The following is a 23,195-nucleotide window of genomic DNA, read 5'->3' as shown; positions in this document are numbered from 1 at the left end:
CTAAAAATAATCCTTGATAACCAAAGATAGTTGGTTGATCCAATCCCAGGTGATTCACCAGTTATAAAAGGAACATTTAAAAAAAAACACCCAGCTGTGGCTTATCCTGGCAGGTTATAAATTGATCAGATCAACCCCTAAAGGTATAAAATAATGTATATTTTAGGGTGTTTAAGGGGCAGGTAGTAATTTTGCTTAACCACTGTCTTTACACCTCAAGGGTGACCAGCAGATGCCACAACATCCCAAGCAGACTTTCTGTAGGATGGATTTACAAGATAACTGCTTCAGGTCATTTCGATTCATGGGTGGGAGTCGAGTCACTCCCTGAATCTCAGCTTTAAATTATTTGTGGCTCCATATTCAACGTGTGTTTTGTGTTGCGCCGGTGACAGTACATATACCATGCTAATAAATTTAGTGAATGAATAATGTCATTTGGTTGACCAACTATGAAGTTCTCGCACAGATCCAACATTCATGAGCCACATGTCCTCCTCCATCCCCTATAATATACTGTATCTCCACTCCTCCTAGTCTCCAGTACAACATTGGTTCAAGCTAGAGGCCAGAAGCCTCCGACAGCCCTGCTATTATTCAACTGTAACCAGCTGCTCTATGGAAGGGTAGGTCCTTATTTACTTTCTGAAGCCATTCTTGAATACCGTAAAATGCAGCTTTAAGTGGTTGTGGAGGGCGTCCACTGATTAGCATATCTCAGATATAGTTTGTGAATCAACCAGTTGCAAGATTGTAATCCCAGATTGTGAATCAACAGCTGCACGTTATTAAACGGACATATCTGTCAACTGCAACTGTTCTTTTGTTCGCTTCTTAAAACCTTACACCAAAATCCACAAAAAATTAGGTCTTAAAACTGCCAGACTGCATATTTAGGCTATGTTTTAAATACAAAACTGGTTTTCTGCTACATACTTTTGGTCTGTTGTAAATGATTGAGAACCCGATAGCTATGCGATTCAATGTTTTTCCACCAGTTTTTACTTCTAATTTTAACATCTTCCCCGACTTTTATTTTCTGCCTTAGTCATGCAAAGCATTTATAAACAGCACCAAGGTAAAACAATACATACAAAATAAAACAAAAGCCCTTAGTATAGATATAAAAGAAACAACCCAATATTCGACTCTAAGAGATCTGCAATAGGAAATGTTAGCTGTCAAGAAATTAAAACTCTTAAATCCTATCAGTTCAGGAAGTAGTTACAATGTAACTCCTCTCTTGGGGATGTGGAAACACATGGAAATATTTTAATTTCTAATAGAGATACTTAAAATGCAGAGGTTTCTCGGTTTATAAAAAGGCTGCAGTTCAACGGTAAGTGATTGGCTGGTTATTATCCTCAAGTAGACATTGATTACCGAGCATGGGTTGAATGGTAGCTGCAAATGTACAATAGAAAATAACATTTAACCACACTTAAACTGTATTTCCACAAGCTCTACTGTAAATACTATAGATTCCACATATGCTTAATCCAATTTTCAATATATTATACACACACACACACACACACACACACACACAGTGTCTTGTGTTATACTTGATGTTTTATTTAATAATTCTCCTGTCCTGGTTATCATCATGCTCAGCCCAGACACATTCGTTGTTAAGCTTAAAAAAAATAACCATGTCTGTTTATGAAGGTTGCATCACATAAATTGCCAGAATTTGTAATCACAGGATTGCAGGTTGAGCCATAAAAATACAATATAATGATAAACATCTAGAGGTAACACACATGCAAGAAACGTCTAGAGGGAACACACGGTTTGTGTCTAGAATTGGTGGGCTTGACAACGTTTGAGAGTCATTTTCCAATAAATGCGGTTTAAGCAAGTGTGCCAAAGTGAAGTTTTGGTTTTAATGGTAATTAGGCTAACATGTTATGCCTTGAATGTCATCGCAACCCTCAAAAAAATCCACAGGTAGTATAATGTGAGTGAAGAAATACTTGGTACAGACCACTTATCTGTCTTCAGTCTCCTAAATGTAAATCTACTCAAATTTCCTCCAACTAAAGTCGAGCCAATTGGCTGTTCAACTCCAGACACCCTCCACATACTCCTCAAGGGTCACTGTGGAGCATTTTTCTGCAAAGGAAAATGTAGTATTTTGAGCCAATTTGACATTGTTGTCTTATAATTAATAGCAACTCTTCTTACTAACTGGGCCATTTGTCTCAAGTGACCAGCAAGGTAAAAGGAAGTTTCTTCATTTGATGATAATTATTAAACAGAAATTTCTGCAGACCAACTAGATACTCCATTCCAGTGAGTGTTAGATCTATATATTACAGCTCAGACACTGCCAACTGCACAGTAAACTATAAAATGTCATACAATCAGTATCCAATATGACAGTGTAATATGAATCTTTTTCATAGCCATAGTACATTTTTCATTAAAAACGTCATGTTTATTTTCTGTCCGAAATGCTTTTTGACTGCAGCCTGAGTTCAGTATGTTGCTGTCATCCGCTGCATGCCTTTAAATCAGGAAAATATGCTTCCAATTAAAATTAACACATGGTACGTACCCCAGCTGTAAAACCTAGAAATAATTGTTCTGTACATGCGACGTGTAAATCGCTGCTAGTACAGGTCTGGAATTTAGCAAAATGATTTCACCTTGCATGCAATCGAACTTCTCTTCATTCTAATTAATGACCTGTCGACTTGTACTCAAAAGGGTTCATGCTAAACAATAACGTACATAAGTTGCACCATGTAGTTTTGTTATGCTGGCTCTTCAAAACTTGTCAGAAATGTAAGGTTTTATTATCGGTCAGGCTACTCCATTATGTTATGGTTTAGTTGACTGTGTCACGTTAATTATGTTGAGCAAAGCATACTGCACAGGTTACTGTTCTCATTAAAGCAGAATATTGGCTTCCTCGTTTGGATTAGGGTCAGATCACTCTGCCCCAAGAACACAGCGTACACCATTTTTAGCCTCCTTGAAGCGTTGATGAACTTGTTGCTTTGTTGTAATAACTTGTATAATAAGACGTACTGTTCCTCCATTGGGCTGCCCGACTTTAGGTTTTGTACTGTATTAGGCAATGTATTTAAAGAGTAGCTTCACTTTTTTCCATTTCTGTACCATCCCCATTTTACGTTTGCAATCGTTCTAAATTAATCTTCTTGCAATTTCTTTAAGACGGTTTATTTATTTATTTATTTATTTTTAGTTTAGGTGCTGATGATTCTCAGTTGTATAACAATGTCCGTTTAATGCCGGTCATAAACAGATTTGTGATGAGGTGAAAGAAGCATATTCAGGACTCGAGCCATATTAGAGACACAGCTAAACATACACAAGAATACATGCTATCATTTTTTTTCTACACGTCATCTACTAGCCTAATCATTTCTGAAGGTTACAGAAGGGTGGAGTGGATTCTACTCTAGCCTTTCATCTCAGAAGGTCTAGGTTCCTGGTAAAAATTAGCTTGGTGGTCCACACCACTGAATAACTCAACCTTTGTTCAGAACATATCCTTTACATGTGGAATCAAAGAGAGAGTCCAAAATTTGATGTCCAAGGAGACTGAAGTGATTCCTCAATCCCAAAAGTGGGTAGTAACTCTAGGGCAGGATCAAATACACTGGTGTGGAAATTAAAACAGTAAAAATAAATACTGGTACAAAAAGAAGCAATATACACTATCACACGGCTGTTTGTTGTTAAAATAATTCCTACAGGTAGAGTTGTAGCTAATTGCTTACAATTGTACTTTGTTAAGGCTGATTAGTTACATGTGCTAGTTTGTATTGCTTTCCTCACTGCAATAAATTAAACATTTGACAAATAATTGGCTATGTTAAAGGCACTGTGACAAACTGATTGCACTGGTTTGAAAGCCAGACAGTATCAAACTGTATTGTTTCTGTTTTTTTTTATTATTAAATTGAGAGCCCAATTATTTTACCCATGTTTTTCTCCCAATTTTAGAATGCTCCTTCACAGCAGTCATTCCCCACAGCAGTTCAATGGGCAAGCACCGATCTCACAACCAAGCCAACACCCAGGAAATCTAGAGGCCGGTAACTTGGTGAAATTCTCTGTTGAGGTCAAAAGCCAGCCATGCAGGTGTCACCAGGCCCCTGGTCAGTAGGGTCTGCTGTAGTGTTATGAGGAGAAACTGTTCCCATCGATTTTGTCTTCCTATCCCAACAGCTTTGCACGGCCAGTAAGCTCCGTGCGCTCACACGACTGCATGACTCACCCTGCACCCTGTATAATGTAATACATTATAATAAAATATGTTCTGTGCTATAGTGATTTATTTTATCTTGTACAGAAACGTACTTGGCTCTTGAGACACAACTCTGACCTAACCACACGCAAAGCTTTGAGAAAATATTATTGCAGTGACCAAATCGTTTATAATGTCCTGTGACAGGGTCTTCCTCGTGTCACGCATGTGGGTAGCAGCTGGCGCGCAGGTTTTATTCACAAACAAACAGAAAACGAAAGTAAAATAAAGGTGGTTATGTGACGTTACCAGCGATGGTAACGCACAGAGGACTAGTACATCAAGCTGTACAAAAAGTGCAAAATAAAACACAATACCACAAACTATAAATCAAAGGTGCCGTGAAAACGGCAGGCCTTGCAGCAGCCCTGAGCTATCTCCCGCGGATGTTTTTAACCTGATGGACACTCTGTCGAGACCCGCCCACCTGCTGATTGAGGACCAGCCCAGCCAATCACCTGCTGCCCTTCCCCTCAACCAAGCATAGCAGGCAGCAAGTCCCAATCGAGCGCCCGTCTGTAAACAATAATTCAATCAAACAAATCAACTCTCAAAACGACACAAAATAAACCCATTCCCACATAAATCTAACACTAATTTACCACTGTGCAGGGCAATCGCCCTGCCACATGTCCCTATTCAAGTTCAGTACCACAACACGTGCCTGACTTGTGACACAGAGATTGCTATGGCTATTCAACTTGTAAGGATTTAAAAAAATAAAAAAATAATAAAAAAAAAAACCTTTTCAAGTAAAGAAATTAAAAAACAATTAGCACTGGAATTGCCTCAAATTTTATAACTAAAATCTAGAATTTTCTGTTTTCTATTGCTGCTTTGTTGTGGAATGTACTACCCTGAGACATCTGATAATGTTAAATCATCACAATATGAATGATTTTACTTATTTGGTTTACAGCTGAAACACTTTGATTTAGAAGAATGCATTATTTTAACAAATGGAGTAAGTATTTTGTAAAATCAGTTCAGTTACTTTAGATAGTTATTCAACAACTTAAAAATGCTTTTAGAAAAATAACATTTATTTGTTCGACCTTTCCCTTGTATTGTTTTATGTTGGCCATGATGAGTGGTTCTGGGTTATCATGTTTCTCTAAATATGTCTTTGAGCTGAAAAGTCTGCCATTCACTGAACAGACACCCTCAATAATAACTAAATATTGGATACATCCAGAAAAACTTAATTGCAAAAGTCATAAAAGGGATGGATAAGGTGAAACAAACAACATTGCAAATTAAGCCACTTGCTCTATAAAACTGTAATACCTACAGTAATTGTATGGTTTCTCACCGAAAGTAACAGTGTCTGTATGTGAGGTGTGGTAGATGCGAGAAGTGCAGTTAACCGATCTGACAATATCTACATAGCGTATTCCTTACTGTCTTTTAACTGGAGTGTCCTTTGAAATATGGTTGCTTCTTCCAATATGTGCAAAGTGAATGTGTGAAGGTGTGAGAGGCTGAGCATCAGAATTAGATAGCATTGGTGCCATCTCCTGGTTCATGAACCTCTATGCTTTGGTTAAGGTTACAGTACATTCCACTGTTCTGCTGTGCCCTAGTGAGTTAAAGGTATGATTAGAGGTCTGAGGCATTTGCTACATTTAAGGCAAAAATAAATATAAAAATACCTTTAAAAACTATTAATATTAAATAAGTAGGGAAAGTGCAAAAACTAAACTACAACAGTGAGGGGGGAAAACACTATCTGTTGTAAAGGATCAAATTAAAAAAATGTTATATAGACTATTAAACATAATACTATTACAATAAATAATCACAGTAAATCATAAATCACACACTTAGCAACACAGTATTACAAACTGTGTAACATTAATCTTCTGAACAATTGATTACAGGATGTTAAACTTTCCACTACTGCGGTAGTTTTTCATTAAAATGTAAGACCCATAAAAGTTTATGCCTTTTTGATAATAATCAACCCCTTTCACAACATGTCAATAGATCCTTAAACTTATGACCCCAGTCTCTTTGTCATCTCACAGTAAATAACTAAATCAACCCTGAAACTATATGTTGTTTTCATGTTTAATATATTGCATGTCACACCTCCATTACCAGGAACATGTTGCAGTTTGTCTCAAGGTGCAATATATCATTATTAGTAGCTTTTAATTATTAATTGACACAATATGTCTGTGGACTGGGACTGGGTACCTTTTGAAGTTGTCTACCAGGTGCATATGGCCCAAGTTAGGAGGTCACATCATGCCGGCCATTTCTGGCACCAGGACTCAGTTTGGCCACCACAATAATAATAAAAAAAAAACTTAAGTAGTGCCTGATAGGGTTTGTTTAACATATTTCCATGACTCTTGCCTGTGCTAATACCCGTTTCTAGCAACATCATGCTAATTTATATTTGCTATTAACAACTAAACATTCCTGTTAGGTGAACCACTCTTGGCTGAAGACATGAATTTTTTTAAGCTTACAACAAAATAAATTTCGTGTCAAGTGAACGTATGCCATATGTGAATAACATTGTTGCAACCAAAGTAATTATGTTTTATTCATGTGGCGGAGATCTGACTGTACTATACTGTGCTGTAATTCTTTTTTTATTATTCTTTTCTGACTGCGATATCATTAAACGTGATATCAATTACAAGAGTGTGTGTGCAAAACAAAATTATTCTGTTTTAAATTTTTCTGTCTTGCAAATTCATGGCGATTGCGTATATTTCTTTACCTGCCAGGTTCCTTAAACACTAGACGATACTCCCACTTTAATAAAATGAACCCAACACAAAATAAACCTTATATAAGAATGCAACTTACAAAATTGCTTATTTTCAAAATGACCCACAAACCCCACATGTTACTTGATTAAAAAATGTTGGAAGGAAACTCGTGCCAACCATTCTTTGGTATCTTTTCCACACAAATATGTTTTTAAAAGACCAATAATGTGTCGGTCAAATGAAAGGAATGAACATTACCTCTGCAGCACTTTCTGAGGAATGTTGAAAAAGTAACAGTACGTTATTCTTGTTATTTTGGCTTGTGAAAAAAAAGGCCATCTATTGTAAGCCCTTTAAAATTCAGTTTCACTTAAAATAATAATACACTACTCGTGTCCTGATCTGTGGTGGAGTGACAAGAGATATCCCTTAGACTTGTACAACAAAATGTAAATGATCAAGACTTTTCTTCACTTTTGTTAATTTTAATTTTGGACATATGGTTACAATTTTGAATTGTCAATTGGGTTGATCTAAATCAACCTACACCCTGCTGAGTCGAGCCACCCCTGGATTTTAAAACATCACCCTGAATCGCATCAACTGCCTGTGATTATCCCAGAATGCCCCCTGGAAACGGGTGGATGCAATCCAGGAGGGTTCAGCAGTGCTGTAAAATGCTCTAATACAATCCAGATGCCACTTATCCTGGTGGGGTATATGACTGATCAAATCAATCCCATTGAAAGTTAGCCAAGTACTCATTTACTAGAAAGAGTACAAGCAAACAGCCACATTACTGTTAAGTCTAAAACTACAGAGTATCTATACATAAGAGGATCGCAGTACAGTGTTTCTTACAAGTCCATTGTACCAGTAAATATCCTTAAACAGACGAAATCACCCAATCTTCAAATTCATGCAAAATATATTAAAATGAGCAACACATGCCACAAGTCCAGTGGTACCACAAATAGTATACTAGATGAAACATTGGTTCTTCATTTTACCATTTTTCTGCAATGGTGATTGAAAGACAAACCACACGTTAAAACTCACCCCCCCCCCCCGTCGTTCACCTTGAAAATGGATAACAGTTTGGGGGTACTACTGCGATCGTCTATTCAGGATTAGCAAGATACAGAGCATGCAAGTGGGGTCAGAGCAGAGTGTACGTGCTGAGATTACCAGCAAGTATTTCTTGCTGGCTCCTGAACGAAGTGAAGTGATCCAAACTCTTTTGAAAGTGCCGGTAACCCAAGAGCACTTGATCAAGCAGTTACTCTGAATCTTCAAAACCGGGCACAATTACAACCAGATGGGTGTAAACTCAACCTCAGCCACCACAAAATCAAGCTGGAATTTACATAAAAGCACCTTCAGGAAGCGACTGGCATGATCCCTATTGTAATAATGCTCTTTAACCCTTTCATGCATGTGGTGTTTTCACGCTGGTTATAGTGTTATAGTGTTATTATAGTGTACTTCTTGTAACCTTGATGTGTGCCTCTCAATTCACTAATGCAAGACTAGCAGCTGTTTAATATTTTTCAGCATTGCTATATTAACTTTTTGGCTTCTAGTTGCTGTTAAATTCCTTGTCACTAAAGTAACACGACTTACCAACATTTCTAAATATGAAAATGAGATTCCTATAGCCTTATATGGATTTTTAGTTCTACAAGTCCATACAAGAAATCCACATTTTCCACAATCATTTTTTAGTGTAGAGAGAAAATCTGCAAATTGAGCAAATTTGTAAAAATCTGGGTTACACATTCTAAGTTTAAAAAAAAACAACCACACACAACAACAACAACAACAACAACAACAACAACAACAACAACAACAACAAGCCAGTGTTCTCATAAACACTGAAAGGAACACCAGAGAGGATTGCTTTATTTTTGGTTCACCATGGAGGGTGTGCAAATATGATTCTAGGTTGCGAAGACAGTTGGCAGAGTGCTTTCCTTTTTGTGTTGTTTTGATTAATCATTTTAAAAGGAGTCCTTTTGGACAATGCAAGAAATAATCTGTAAATTCTGTTTTCTGTGTCATGCACAAAAAGCAATGAAAAAGTTGTATGTGTGTATATAAAATATATATCAGATTGTTACATCATTAACCTTGTAGTAAATTACATCAAAAGCATAGTACTACTATTCAGTATAAATAAATTAGCGTAGTTACCATGGCATCAAAAGCCTAAGTACCTCCACTGTTTTTTTCCCTTGACAAAGGTAAGTTAAACATGCTGAACTTTGGGAAGTTAGCTCTTGAGCAAAAAGAAAATATATTATTGCGATCTCAGTTCCCGCAGGCAGGCGCATCACACAAGGCGAGGCAATCCACACACCGGCGGGGGGCGGGCACGAACCCTGCACGAAAGCATAGCGCCGATACTGCTGTACAAAAGAGCCGGCTCCTTTGCAAGGAGCGTATATCGGACTTATGTCTTTGTGTGTGACTACGTCACCTACCAGCCCTACTGCTGCCTTCCCCTGTGCACGTTACAATATGTTTCATGATCAATTGAACTTTTCATAGTTTATTTATTTATTTATTTATTTAAATGTAAGTCCTGTCAAGTTTAAAATATCTTTAAGGGGGTTGCAAATTAAGATTCAGTTACATTCAAATAGTCGGCCTTTTAAAAAGAAATTTGCAGACTATATCCACAAACACAAGATGAATAATACTAATGCATTTCAGATGTGGTCTCCGTCCACCTGGTGTTTAAAAAAAACAACATTTAAATAGTAATTTATTAAATCACCAAACCTTTAAAAACTTAGACCACTAATGGTGACCATTTGTCCATGACTTACAGGTATTTTCCTCTATTTAAACTAGCACGTTCCACAACCCATGATGCAAAATATAGCAAATAGTTCTCGTCTAAGCAATTTTCATATAAACCGTGAATGACCTCGACCTGGATACCAAGTTCAGCAGATTTTAGATAATAAAAAAAGACTGCTGACTCACAGTCCAACAGATTATCAGTTCAGAAGGTGTCACCTGCTCATATGCAGCAGGTTTGAGCATCTCCATGGTTTTATTGGGCTATCTTCTGCACTACTGTACTAATGGGCGGTTATTTTAGGCAAGGTGAAGTAATACAGACCGGCAACATTGCCTCTTCTGCCAGAGTAATGCACTGGTCAAGAACAGTGAGATTTGTGTTTGTTTTGTGAGAAGAATTGGGTGGTGAAAATGTGGGTTGATATTGCTTATACACATGAACCTGTGAATACAGTTGGGTTTTTTACTGAAGCAATCTAGGTAAAAGTACCTTGCTCAAGGGTACAGCAGCAGTGTCCCCCACCTGGGATTGAACCCATGACCCTCCGGTCAAGAGACCAGAGCCCTAACCACTACTCTACACCTCTACCCTATAAATAAGCATATATTCAGATTACAGCAAAGCCCATCTTTGTATTAGAAAATTACTCCCACTGGAAACTACACATGCCAGTATCGGTTAATATATTGCAGGGTTAAAAAAAAAAAAAAAAAGACACGAGTTCTGCACTCAGTCCTGGGTTTCAGAACTACCATTGTTTAGGTAGTTCATTGAAATGACCATTGAAATGACCATTGTTTAGGTAGTTCATTGAAATGACCAGGCTCTTGCTAAATCTACTCTGAACTGATAGTACAGTCATGCCTATTTAACGGACTGCCCTAACTAGAGCTTGCTGATCATTTACATAATAAATTTTATTGATGGTAGTTCTGAAACCCAGGCTTAGCTGGTGTGCGTTTCTAACCCAGCAAAAACAAATCTAACTTGAACTCTCGTGTCCTAACAAAAAACTGGCAGCGTTACAGGAAAATAAATAACAATTCTAACAATATAATTTTTGCCTTAACCATGGTAATGGTAAAAAAAAAAATCATGAACGGCTTAACTTGGAGATACCAAAAATGTTCTACCTCTTCTCTCAATTAGTGTTGCCCAACCACCAACCATTACATCATTGAAATAAATAGCCATATAGTCGTATACATTGTAATATTTCACAACTAGTAATTCATAAGATTCATCATTCTAAAAATATTGTTTCTATCACAGGATTCCAGAAATTCTTTGAGCTCAAACCTTGTGATTTCAAGTGGCATTTACGCTGGTCTGAAAGTACAAAAGAGGAGTGATATTTAAGAGTGGATTAATCATCAGCTGGTTTTAATACAATGTTCAAACAATCATGTTTTATCTGGTTTCAGAAATCACTTGGCAAAATATTGCATACTTACCTATTTACCTGGTATGTGTCCTGGCAAGAAATATTAAAGTATGACTAGCATTTTATACTACTTACTCACTAACTTGCTGCACTTTGGTGCATTTTCATGGTTTCTTTAGTCGTTATGATTTTTTTTTTCTAATTTAAATTTAAGTTGTATTCAGTTCTGACTTTGAGCTGGAATTAATTCTCTGGACTCATGTATAGTGTTCTAGAATGAATATCAACAACGTTTCCATCGATATTCATGAAAAACTTGATCAATATTTCATTTAATATGATTTGATATAGGTTTTTTCACACACACACAAAATACAGAATATACTTGTGCTGAATGGCAGTGAGAACACACATAAAATGAAAGTGTATACTTAGAGGCTAGAAATACTTCCACAACAGAGATGCTGCTAATGCCATCTTTCAATCAATCCTGTTTGTTTCCTTCAACAGCAGCCATAGCGATGTGCTTTGAACTGTGACACAGAAAGTACACTTAAATTTGTTCTGAGAGAATTCACTCCAACCCATACTTACTGAGCTTCTAAAAAAAACCAAAAAAAACGAAAGATCAGGGGAAAAAATGTGCAGGTTGGTGAATAGTAATTTGACTGCTGTGTAATGTGCCGTTACAGACTGGATTGACTGCTGGAATGGTCAGCAGTCCTAGTTTGATGAGACCGAGTTATACAGACTGGTTACACCGTGTAGATAGAAACATGGCAATATAATACAACTTTAAAAAAATTATGTATGTTAATATTTTCCAGCCCATGCTATAACTAACTAATTTAACAACCTAACCCTACATGTGACATACTAATACTAATGCTTCATATCATCACTCAAATATTGTGAATATCATTTTAAATCATAAAGAATCCCCCAGAATGCCTCGGGAGTTAGCCAGAATTTCACCTGGCTCTAATGAAGTGAAATGAAATGAAATGAAATTAGGGACACCTGACTGTATAAAAGAAAGGTCACAAATGTTTGTTGGGTCATCTGTGTGAAAGCCAAAATCTTCTCCGTTTACAGGTTCAACAAAATGCACACAAAACAATACAACACAGTACCTTTTCTGACCACACAGGTCTCAACATTGGTCTCAGCCTTCACACAGATGGCCCAACAAACATTTGTGACCTTTCTTTTATATCTGCCTGTTTAATTACAAAACAGTACTGTATCTACACACACACACACACATAGTTCCTAACTAATCATAACCACAGCTTGGAATATATAGGGTTAATTACTTTGAAAAATACAAAACTCTTTGCACTTAAGCCAACTTTTTTTTTTTTTTTATAAAGACAGTTGAAACAAAACAGCTAATCCATTATCTTACATTCCTTATCCCAAATATATTCCTGGAATTAATTACTAGGCATCTATTTTTTAGGGCAGCAGTGTGGAGTAGTGGTTAGGGCTCTGGACTCTTGACCGGAGGGTTGTGGGTTCAATCCCAAGTGGGGGACACTGCTGCTGTACCCTTGAGCAAGGTACTTTACCTAGATTGCTCCAGTAAAAACCCAACTGTATAAATGGGTAATTGTATGTAAAAAATAATGTGATATCTTGTAACAATTGTAAGTCGTCCTGGATAAGGGCGTCTGCTAAGAAATAAATAATAATAATAATAATAATAATAATAATAATAATAATAATAATAATAATATTTTTACGATCAGATATGAAATAGTTTGTTCACCGTTTCCTTTTATCAAAGGGTTTCATTCATGGTTTGCATGGGTCCTAAAATATTTTCTAACCCTTCCACAGGGTAAAAAACTAAGACCTATTAACTTAAATGTAACCTTCATGTATAGGAGTGCTTTAACATTGTGTGTATCTTACCCATTGCTATTGTTTCAAACATATATATTTAGCTCAAAGAGCCAACTGCCCTATAATAATATATATTATAATTTGTACAATTCAGGTGTCCTGAAACCACCATTACAAACCACTTAAGCTGTTAATTGACACTGCCAGAAGATCATTGATTGGTACTTAGTAATGTGCAGAATGATAGGAAAAAGCACAATTTCATGTTTCTCGGTTCGCTTTAGTTAATAGCTGCCGACTTAAAACATGTAAAAGAGAATTACTTGAAAATTCCTGAGTATTTGCACACCCATACTGATTACAGGTAACTTTTTACTGTAACTAGATATTTAAGCCAAGTGACAGATAATTAAACGAATGCCCAGAAACTTGTTTCTGAAAATACAGGGACCAGTGCAGTGAACTACCCCTAACATCATCCAACCATGTAGTCCGATGGAGGCTACCCTTTTAAAAGAATACCCTTTCCAGCAGTTTAAATTGTCCTTTTTTAAAAAAGAATTAAAAAGAACCTTGTTAAAACATAATGTAATTTATGTTTGTTAATTTAATTGCTTGCACAATGTAAGGATTTTCAGCAGCTGCTGCTCCCAATGCAATCTACTTGGTTCAGGGTTCTGTTTTCCATTAATTTCCAGATCCGTTTAAACTTTGGAGCACACGTTTCACATTCTTTACCAACTCCTTTATACACAGTAATTTGTATAATTGTTTAAAATCGACTTCTAGCTACACACTCAGCAAAGTTATGCTAGTAAATGGGCTATTGCACATGATGATGACTGTTTCATGTAAAATGAGATTCTGAGTTCATTATGTACTGTGAAAAAAAGTTTGGGTACCAGCAGCATGCTGAGGTATAGTCTAAAGTTACTCATTTGCACATTCTGACTTCCTAACACTGCATTAAAACAACGTATTAAGCATGAGTTAAGCCATTATAGAAGGAACTTGTTTAATATGTTGTATCTTTTGGCGCTTATAGTACTGTAGCATCTTATTGTTCAACACACTAATCTTCCAGACCAGACGCACTGTCCTTCACAGGGATGCTCATTTATTCATACTCTTTATAGTGTTATATGAAAAGGGATCAAAATTCTGGGCTGTTTGTGCAATATTTTCGTGAATGATTACAAATACAAAATTCGGGTTCAGGCCCAGCTCTCTACAGTACTGTAAGTGGTTGGGGCCTAAATGTGTTCTCAGCACTAAAACTGTAGTCTTCCAATCAAAAACATCTTTACACCTTAGAGAGTAAGTAGCGGGGCTTTGAAAAATATAGAGTTACTCGTCCCCAGGCAATGCTACAATTCACGAGGCGAGAGCCGGGGCTGGAGTGAAAGGTTGTTTCTTGAGAGGTAGTTTGAGGAGTGGCCTCAGGGAATAGGACAGGAAAGAAAAGGAAAGGAAAGGAAAGGAAAGGAAAGGAAAGGAAAGGAAAGGAAAGTGGTTCCCGACCAGTGGGAGCCTTCTTGGCCAGAGGATAGAGAGTGGCCTCGAAGATGGATTGGCTCAGCGGATCCCACGACAGGCTCTGCGGAGTGGCAGTCGTGTAGGAGGTATAGGCTCTTGCGCTGAAGAACCTGGAAAAGGAATGATAGAATAAGGAATAAGGAGCTGGAAAAAGAGCCCAGTCAATTTGAGGAAGATAAAGAGCAGGAGCTGCTAAAGGATAGTGTGTGGCCCGGGGTCACTACTGCTGCTTTAACACTGAACTGCTACGGAGGAGAAAATACCTTTACGAAAATAGCTTTCAGAATCCTGTTGATGTACCAATCTTTAAAAGAAAAGTCTGGGAGGGGCGCTTGCTTGTAGTTGTTTGCAGGAGGAGGAAAAGACAAACAAAGCTTCTCAATAGATGTTAAGGCAAGTCAGTTGCTGCAGACGGGAATGTTGATGCTTTTGTCGAACAGAGCTTTAAAAAATTTGGCAGAGGGCTGATATTTATAATGGAGACACAGAGGAGGCTGAATAATGGAGCGGCGCTTTGAACAGCGTGGCTGGAGATTAGATAGTTGCAGGCTTAACAGCTGCTGCAGTGTTCGGTGCAGGTAGGAAAATTGCCGTTTATCATCTGAGTCGGACGTGAGAACGAGAAGATGAGGTTTAGATGTTAGTAAAGAGAGAAGGTTTAAGTACGTTTGATGGAGTCTGAGCGATTGCTAGAAAGTGAAAACACTAGATGAGAAAACAAACTGAAAAAGCTAGACAGCGAGCTGTGTGAGATTCAGACAAATAGGAAATAGGAGAAGATTGACAGCAAAAAGCAGGGCGGAGCCCCGGATCTTGTCCCCCGAAATACACCTATAGGCTCTCACCTGTTTAAATAACGGACCTGTCATTTCTTTTATTTTCATTGGTAACATCCTGACAACTTTTTATACTTCCAACTTTAAAGTCTGTTTCAAAGCTCTTTTCAAAATGGCCGCTCTAGTGCACTGGTAGTGTAAGGATAATTGCCCACATTGTAAAAAAGATAGCACAGCAATAACGATCCACAATGTGGTATGGAACATAAAAGCAAGAGCACTTGTGTATTTTTTTTTTTGTGGAAATCGTTCTTCCTGCAGTGATTTAGAGGACAGATCAAACAAACCCCAGTGCACTACAGCAGCCATTTTGAAAACAGCTTTGAAACAGACTTTACAGTTATCAGGATGTCAACAATGAAAAGATAAATTACAGGTACATTATTTTAAAAAGTTGCAGCAACACGTGGGAGCGTATAACAGTGTATTTTTCGTAACCGCGCTACTTACTCTTTAAACTTCAGTAAAAGCAAAAAAGGTCAGAAGAATTTAAGAATGTAGGTACAGCAGAGACATGAAGCAGCAGCTTGTCTATAGAGAAAAGACTGGGCTTGATTAACTACTGTGACTTAGAGAATCACACCTGATTGTGCTTGATATCTTTATGGATTCAGTACTGCCAATGGATTAACAAAAAGTCCTATATGTGTTTTTTAAACATTTGTTTGAGTTTCATGTAAAATGTCAATCACTATAACAAAAAACACCAGTTAAAAAATACCTCCTTTTTAAATGTTTGTGATGCTTCTTGAGCTATTACTAAGGTCTGTTTTCTGATATAATGCACAGAAGGCTCTGGCAGACCGACACCTAGGATAAATATTTTAGTGTAAAACACTAACTTTCATAATGAAAAGAGGAATAGTTTTATTAAACCACCATCGTTTTTATTTGATTACCTAGTTATGGTTAAATGGAAAGGCACCAACAAAAAATAAGAGCTCTAAAAAAGTGACTGGTTTTAAAAAACTAAGGTGTCTCCTACAGATCCCGTAATGGGAAGACGACTGGCATGGTATATGATCTTGATGTACTGCCTTGCAAGTGAAAGCATTGTATAGAATAGCATAACTTACCATTCTTCCTGTCTGTTAGTAGTGGCAGCTGCTGGCTGATCTGCAAAGTGAGGTCCTGCATTTCATCGGTGACGAAATCCCATTTGGAGTGACTCTCATCACTGCACTGGGCTGTGTTCTCATCCTGACCGCCTGCCTCCATTCATCACCGTGTTGGGAAGGATTGCTACATATGCCTGTCGCTCCACTTTGAAAGATCAGGGCTGCAAAACTTTAGGAAACTGAAGCCCAACTGTAAAAAAGAAGACAAGCAATAAATCACTGGTAACTGAATCATCCGATAGGTAACGTCGCAGTTTCTGGGCCAACGCTGAAGTGATTATATGATTCATTTTCATCTTAAGAATTAGTAAGAGCAGAGCAAATGAGCATGCTTCTTTTACATTTTTTATTTTATTCTTTTAAATAAAATATGAAATTAAATAAAAAGTGAACGCTATATTACACCCTGTTGTTTAGAAGTACTCAGAACATATCAATGTTGCTGCATTTGTAAGCAGCAGGCTAGACTTTCAAAGTCATGGTGCACTGCTGCACCATTTAAAATAAAAATGGTTACAAAGCAAGTAGTACCTTGTGTTGTAAAACACTCTACACAAATCCATCTATGTCTTAGCCCAGCAGACTATACATTGATCAAATAAACCCAACGACGTCTCTGCTTTAAAACTTTCTAGTATGCTTCATAATACAAGTGCAACTATATAATTATTTGTCATAAAGTTCTATAGTATTTATTCCTAATAAAATGTGCGTTTTGATTTTCAGAATAATTGTTGGAAGCCTTTACGATTCAGTCCACTGCAGTAATCTGAAGCAATGCCCAGGTGCCACCTCAATAAATCATCCCAAAGTTTTTGAAGTAGTATTATTGCATTATTGGCCATCCTTCAAATAAACAGCTAATACAAATGTAAAACTTACTTTGGTTCTTATTGTTTATTATTATTATTTGTTTATTTAGCAGACGCCTTTATCCAAGGCGACTTACAGAGACTAGGGTGTGTGAACTATGCATCAGCTGCAGAGTCACTTACAATTACGTCTCACCCGAAAGACGGAGCACAAGGAGGTTAAGTGACTTGCTCAGCGTCACACAATGAGTCAGTGGTTGAGGTGTGATTTGAACCGGGGACCTCCTGGTTACAAGCCCTTTTCTTTAACCACTGGACTACACAGCCTCCTCCTTGCTTTCACCATTATAAGCTGTCAATTTTACAGCACAGCAAAGCCTTTTGTTTAGTTTTTTCTTCAAATGTGCCATCAGCCTGGAGACATTCCACAGTGCCCATACAGCATAGCTCGATTAGATTTTATTTACAAAGCTTAAGCACACTTTTGAGCCCCAGAACGTGGCTCCCTTCAAGCGCTTCTGCCAACGTATTAAATTTACAGACTGTACAAAGTACAGACCTTGCATGGACTCCATCCATCCATAAATATTAAATACACAAAATCCTGATTTCAGTAGCTTTCAGAGCCCCCACAGTGTGTCTACTGTATGTGAAATATGATTAGGGTTTCATCCTGATCCTTTTCTATTACTTTCATCATTCAATATTTACAGAAGAAAGCCCCCATAGTGCACTATGTACACACTGATATGTTTTTATTCATATATTGTGTTTGGAAAACCACTTTGATGCAGAAGTCAAACGTATTTGCTTGTCATATAGAACAAAGGAACTATTTTATAGTCTATGCAGGTGGCCAATCTCTCAAGACCAACGATCAAAAAACACATCTAAGAACAGAGGTTCTATCATTTAGGACATTGAGGCACGGCCATTTAAAACACAACTTTTGTTTGTTGTCTAAAACATCATATGCAACAAATGTAAACAGACAGTTTTTATACTTGATTTAATACAGTAACACTGTAAAGGAAGGGAACGTGTATTATATTTTCATGCCAAAATGTATCTCGTTTCCCATGTCTGAGAATCCTGCCCCTGGCAAACACTATCTTGATCTAAGAAACAGCACACAAATACTAAATAACCAATTCCAGTAAACATTTCCTAATGAGCCCCCTAGTACATTCCATGAGAATCAAGGCCCCTGCTCCAACATCTACTAAGAGAACAATATTACAATGATATTACTGCAGGATGATTGAATACAGTAGAGCAGTTACTATAGTGTTAACATGCGGTTTCAACCAGTTAAATCTAACAACTGTCTATTGTTCAACTACTGGAGACCTCTGTCAGGGAAAGTGTGTCTATAGTACTTCTGTTTCTGCATAGTGTCTATATGATATTTAACAGTGTTTTTTTTCTGTTTGTATGTTACTTCTAATCTGAAATCATTATTGTGATTTGTTAGCATTGGTTGGGATTCAAATACACTGTGCAAAATTATAAATCCTGCTAATTATATTTGACAGAGAGGTTAATAGACATGTACACATATTCCGGGTGCATTTTAACCCTTTTAGACCCATTAACTTTCTCAAACATAAAACTTCATTCACTTCAAATGTTATAGCCACAAAACTTGATTACTATGCTCGGCTTGTTGCTCGAGAGATGCCTTTAAAAGACCTAACTGACATCTGAATGAGAAATAGAAGTAGTTCATTGTATCTGTCATTTTTATTTAAATAGAAAAAACCTTAGGTCAGGTTCAAAACAGTTTTTCAAATGCCTGGCCAAAGGATTGCTTTATTCAAATGAAATCTACTTAATCAGAATTACAGATCAGACCTACTAACATTGTATCCGATTTGTGTAATTTCCTCTTTTGTCTGCAAAGTTGCGCCAGTTACTTTTTCTTTTCTGACTTTATTGGAATACTGAGAAGCACTCCGAAGTTGCGCCAGTTACTTTCTTTTCCTCTTGTCTGCGTGTCAGACGATAAAATCTAGGGTTCGTTAGTTAGCAGACGCTTTTATCCAAAGCGACTTGCAGAAATTAAACAAAATATAAAATAAAATTAAAAGTAAAATGTTTTAGAAAAAATGAAAATAAGGATACAAAGAGAAATGGCAGATGAAAAGACACAGCAGACATATAAAAACAAATGAATAATAAACATTTATAAAATACACAACTAACTAATAAAATAACACAACACAGAAACATCCCATAACAGCCCCAAAACAGCCAAGTGTGCTTTCCATATGTTCTTATCGGTAGCAATCCTTAATCAGAGGCAGCAGAAACAGTGTGGAGCAGGGCAGCAGTGTGGAGTAGTGGTTAGAGCTCTGGACTCTTGACCGGAGGGTCGTGGGTTCAATCCCAAGTGGGGGACACTGCTGCTGTACCCTTGAGCAAGGTACTTTACCTAGATTGCTCCAGTAAAAACCCAGCTGTATAAATGGGTAATTGTATGTAAAAATAATGAGCAAAGGGACAGAAAACGTGTAAATGTAGCACCAAGGAGCTGAAGGGTATATGGACAAAGATGATGAATACTAGGCAAGTTCACTCACATCTCAAAGACATCTTATGTTTATAGTAGAAGAAGCTACATGTCTATTATATGGGTTACGGGGCAACAACGGTACAGTACCTTGCGATATTTGTTCCCGTAGAAGACGTTTTTCTGCCTCCACTTCACTCAAACTGATTCGGTCTAGGACACTGCACAGTGTGTACCATCTGGTTGAGGTGAAAGTATCCTGTGGGATATCAGAACCAACACTTAACTTGGGTGATTCATCATTTGCATTGAGACCATCTTCTTCATGCTAGGTGGGACTCAGATGACCAGCAAGGTCAAAATGTTTAAGAAATCTACCTGCTGGCTGTGTCAGTCCATGCCATCATGGCTAGGCCCGTCCGCCATCTTGAACTGGGTCAGGTAGTAAGGTACAGACACTACATGTCTGCTGGTCATACTTTCTCCAAACATTTTGTTTAAAAATATGGGTGGTTTACCTGTTCGTTAAGCATTTGTATGGGCTATAATCCTGTCAGGTTATACTGGAGCCAATGAGAAAGTCTAGTTGCTTGGTGATAATCAGATAGAGACCAGCTGTGGGGCCAAACCAATCAGTAATGGTCAGAGGAAGAAGCCTCCACATAAAAAAGGCACTGTATTACTAGATGGTGCTGGCTCTTGCATCTATGAAAAGACAGTATGGATAACCCTAATCTGTATTTAGTTGCTCAAAGCTGTTTGTAGTGATCCTAGTTTTTTTTTTATACTCCTGTATTCATACAGACATTTTATGAATATTCTGACTATTCTGATACCACAGTCTAAACATTATATGTAAAACTGCCATCGACTGCTATATTTATTAAGATAAGTTTGGCAGGATTTGGCCAAACAAAACTAGACTGCGTAGGGAGAACAATTTCATGTAGCCTATCAAACACTGCAAAGTATAATACAAATCAACATTCATGTGACATTCATAATGTATTTTGGTCCTTGGATTTTAAAATTCCAAGTTGACAACCAGCTGCACCTTTTCATGGTAAAATGAACGAACGTAAGCTATTATCCTGTAAAAAGGTAGCACACATTTACGTAAATCTGGCTATAGATTAAAACATGCAAATATGAAAAAAAAAAAATAATAATACAGCACCAATACATATTCACGACCGTTTCAAAAACGGATCTTAGCATAGACAACGGATATGTATGTATTTATTAAATTTTCAATGTATTTTTTGCACGGGTGGCAATGGAGGGTTAAACAAATAGACATTTTCCAAAATTAGCAAATGTATGTCCAGTGAGTTCACTAATATAAGGCAGTGTACCTTATGCAGGACCGCTTTTGGTTCTGATTTACTGCACCCAAAAAAAAGATAATGAAACATTTATCATGTGAAATATGAGTGCAGAAATCTTTATTAAACAATGTAGTATTATAAACTCTTTCCATTGGAACATTCCAGGTGAACTCTCTATGGAAAAATCTTTTAGATTACATTTGTTTAGAGCCTATACTACTGTGTGTTGCCAACTACTTGATCAAACCCAGAACCTGAGCTATTGTATGTAAACATATTTTTATTTGATACAGCGTTACACTTGGAATATTTTCACATAAACAGAAATCTTCTCCCGATGGTATATGTCAGCTATTAATTTATTGATCCATTAACATGCCCCCAGCTGAAGTAATATTTGGGAGGGTTGTCATTATAGCGTTCTTTATTAAAAGAAAAATAAATAATTCTCCTGAAGGAAGTTTAACTAATTCAGTAGGTTAACTCTTGACCCCTCTGTTTGCGTATTAAGACAGACATGTTTTTAATCCTATTTATTTATAAAAGAAAATCCTAAAGGATGGAACAGGACACATGCAAGGAAGAGTTATATTTCAAATCCGACAGTGGCTTGCTTCTAGAAATTATAAACACAATTAAAAAGGCTTAGAGGGGATTTTCTAAACAAACTTTTTTCATACGCTTTTGTTTATAGATTTTCTCCTGTATGCTGTCATTTTGGAGAGACACCAGGTAAAGCTGCAGACTCAAAAAAAAAATAAGCATAAAGACCATCAAAAATACAGTATTCATACCATATGTGGCACACTTGTGCAGAAAGACACTGTACTGTATTAAATACATTATTTTGATGTATTTTCACAAGACTCATTTTGGCAACACCTATAAAGAATAACACTTTTGAAGCCAACATAAGATTAGTACTGTATGTGGTACAGAAGTTCACAGGTTTGAGGTATACACATTTAGACATTATACTGCACCAGAACACCAGGGTAGGTTAAAGAATAATATATTTTAATATATTAAATATATAAAATCTTAAATGGTGTAGATACCCCCAGTTACAAAGTAAATTTATTTATATTTTACTCCTCATTTTCTCCCCAATTTTGTCTTATTACAATCGCAGCAATTCCCCACAACTGCTCAGGAGAGCTAACAGACAATTGCCTCTACACCCAAGAATTTGAAAACGGCCTCTCGGGGGACAAAGACCAGTCCTGCATGTGTCCCCAGGCCCCAGGCCAAAAGGTTCCACTGCAGTGCAGTGAGGGAAAGGTAGTCCCCACTGGGCTACAGAGCCCAAGCACTCCATCTGGAACCCTCAGTGAAGACCGGTGACTTTGTACAGCCAGTACAGAAACCTGTGCTCCACCTTGCACTGCACATAGTCCAGTAATAAACGCATGGGACAGTTTACCAGGTGAAATAACTAAAACCTATTCAAATGACAAAGTATTTTTCAATGTCTTGGTCAACAGTGTTAAGCAAGTGACAAGAGTTCATTTCAACATTTATTTTCTGATACTGTGCGAGGGTCTTTTTGGAAGACACAACACTTTGACTCAGTAGTGCAGCTGTGTACTAGACTAGTTTCACTCTGATGTTCTTACAATGTCATTAATCTTACCTGTCTTGTATTCCCATACTCAATACATGTCTCACATGTGAAGCACATGCTACTGTAAATAGGATTTTAAAACTAATTTTATATATATATATATAAAATAATCTGGCACTAGGTTTAAGAAAGGGTTAAGAAGCTTTACATTTTCTAGGTGACTTCTATTGGATCTACGGAGTTAAAGTAATTAGTAAAGCTTTGGGTTGGTTAATGTTGCAAAAGAAGATATTGAGGGAAGTGCAGGTATAACAGACCACCAAAAAATAGGACTTGCAAACCGAGTTTGTTTTAACCTACTATGGTACCAGAAACACTTCTTGGGTTCTGTATGTGTACACTGAAAATGATCCAAGACAAAGTCACCACAAAAGATTTAA

The 23,195-nt window shown here is 37.1% G+C and overlaps 1 protein-coding gene across 5 annotated transcripts in view; it reads right to left on the bottom strand.

Moving 5' to 3' along the window:
* LOC117423071 (myocardin-like) overlaps positions 1–23,195 on the bottom strand; it is a 174,238-nt gene that overhangs the window by 56,444 nt on the left and 94,599 nt on the right. For 3 of the 5 annotated variants that reach the window (XM_058989893.1, XM_058989895.1, XM_058989894.1), the window contains exons 3-4: positions 20,014–20,122; positions 16,498–16,729 (exon numbers count right to left, since the gene is read on the bottom strand). The exons of 1 other annotated variant lie outside the window; for it this stretch is intronic. In XM_058989893.1, coding sequence (XP_058845876.1) covers positions 16,498–16,639 — 142 coding nt within the window. In that variant the 5' untranslated portion in view covers positions 16,640–16,729; positions 20,014–20,122. The remainder of the gene's footprint in view (positions 1–16,497; positions 16,730–20,013; positions 20,123–23,195) is intronic. One more of the 5 variants, XM_034038477.3, reaches the window with a different exon arrangement.

This window comes from Acipenser ruthenus, chromosome 17, assembly GCF_902713425.1.
Source record: "Acipenser ruthenus chromosome 17, fAciRut3.2 maternal haplotype, whole genome shotgun sequence".
NCBI classification, from domain to species: domain Eukaryota; kingdom Metazoa; phylum Chordata; class Actinopteri; order Acipenseriformes; family Acipenseridae; genus Acipenser; species Acipenser ruthenus.
Note: the sequence above shows the minus strand (reverse complement) of the source record. Positions and strands in the feature narration are given on the sequence as shown.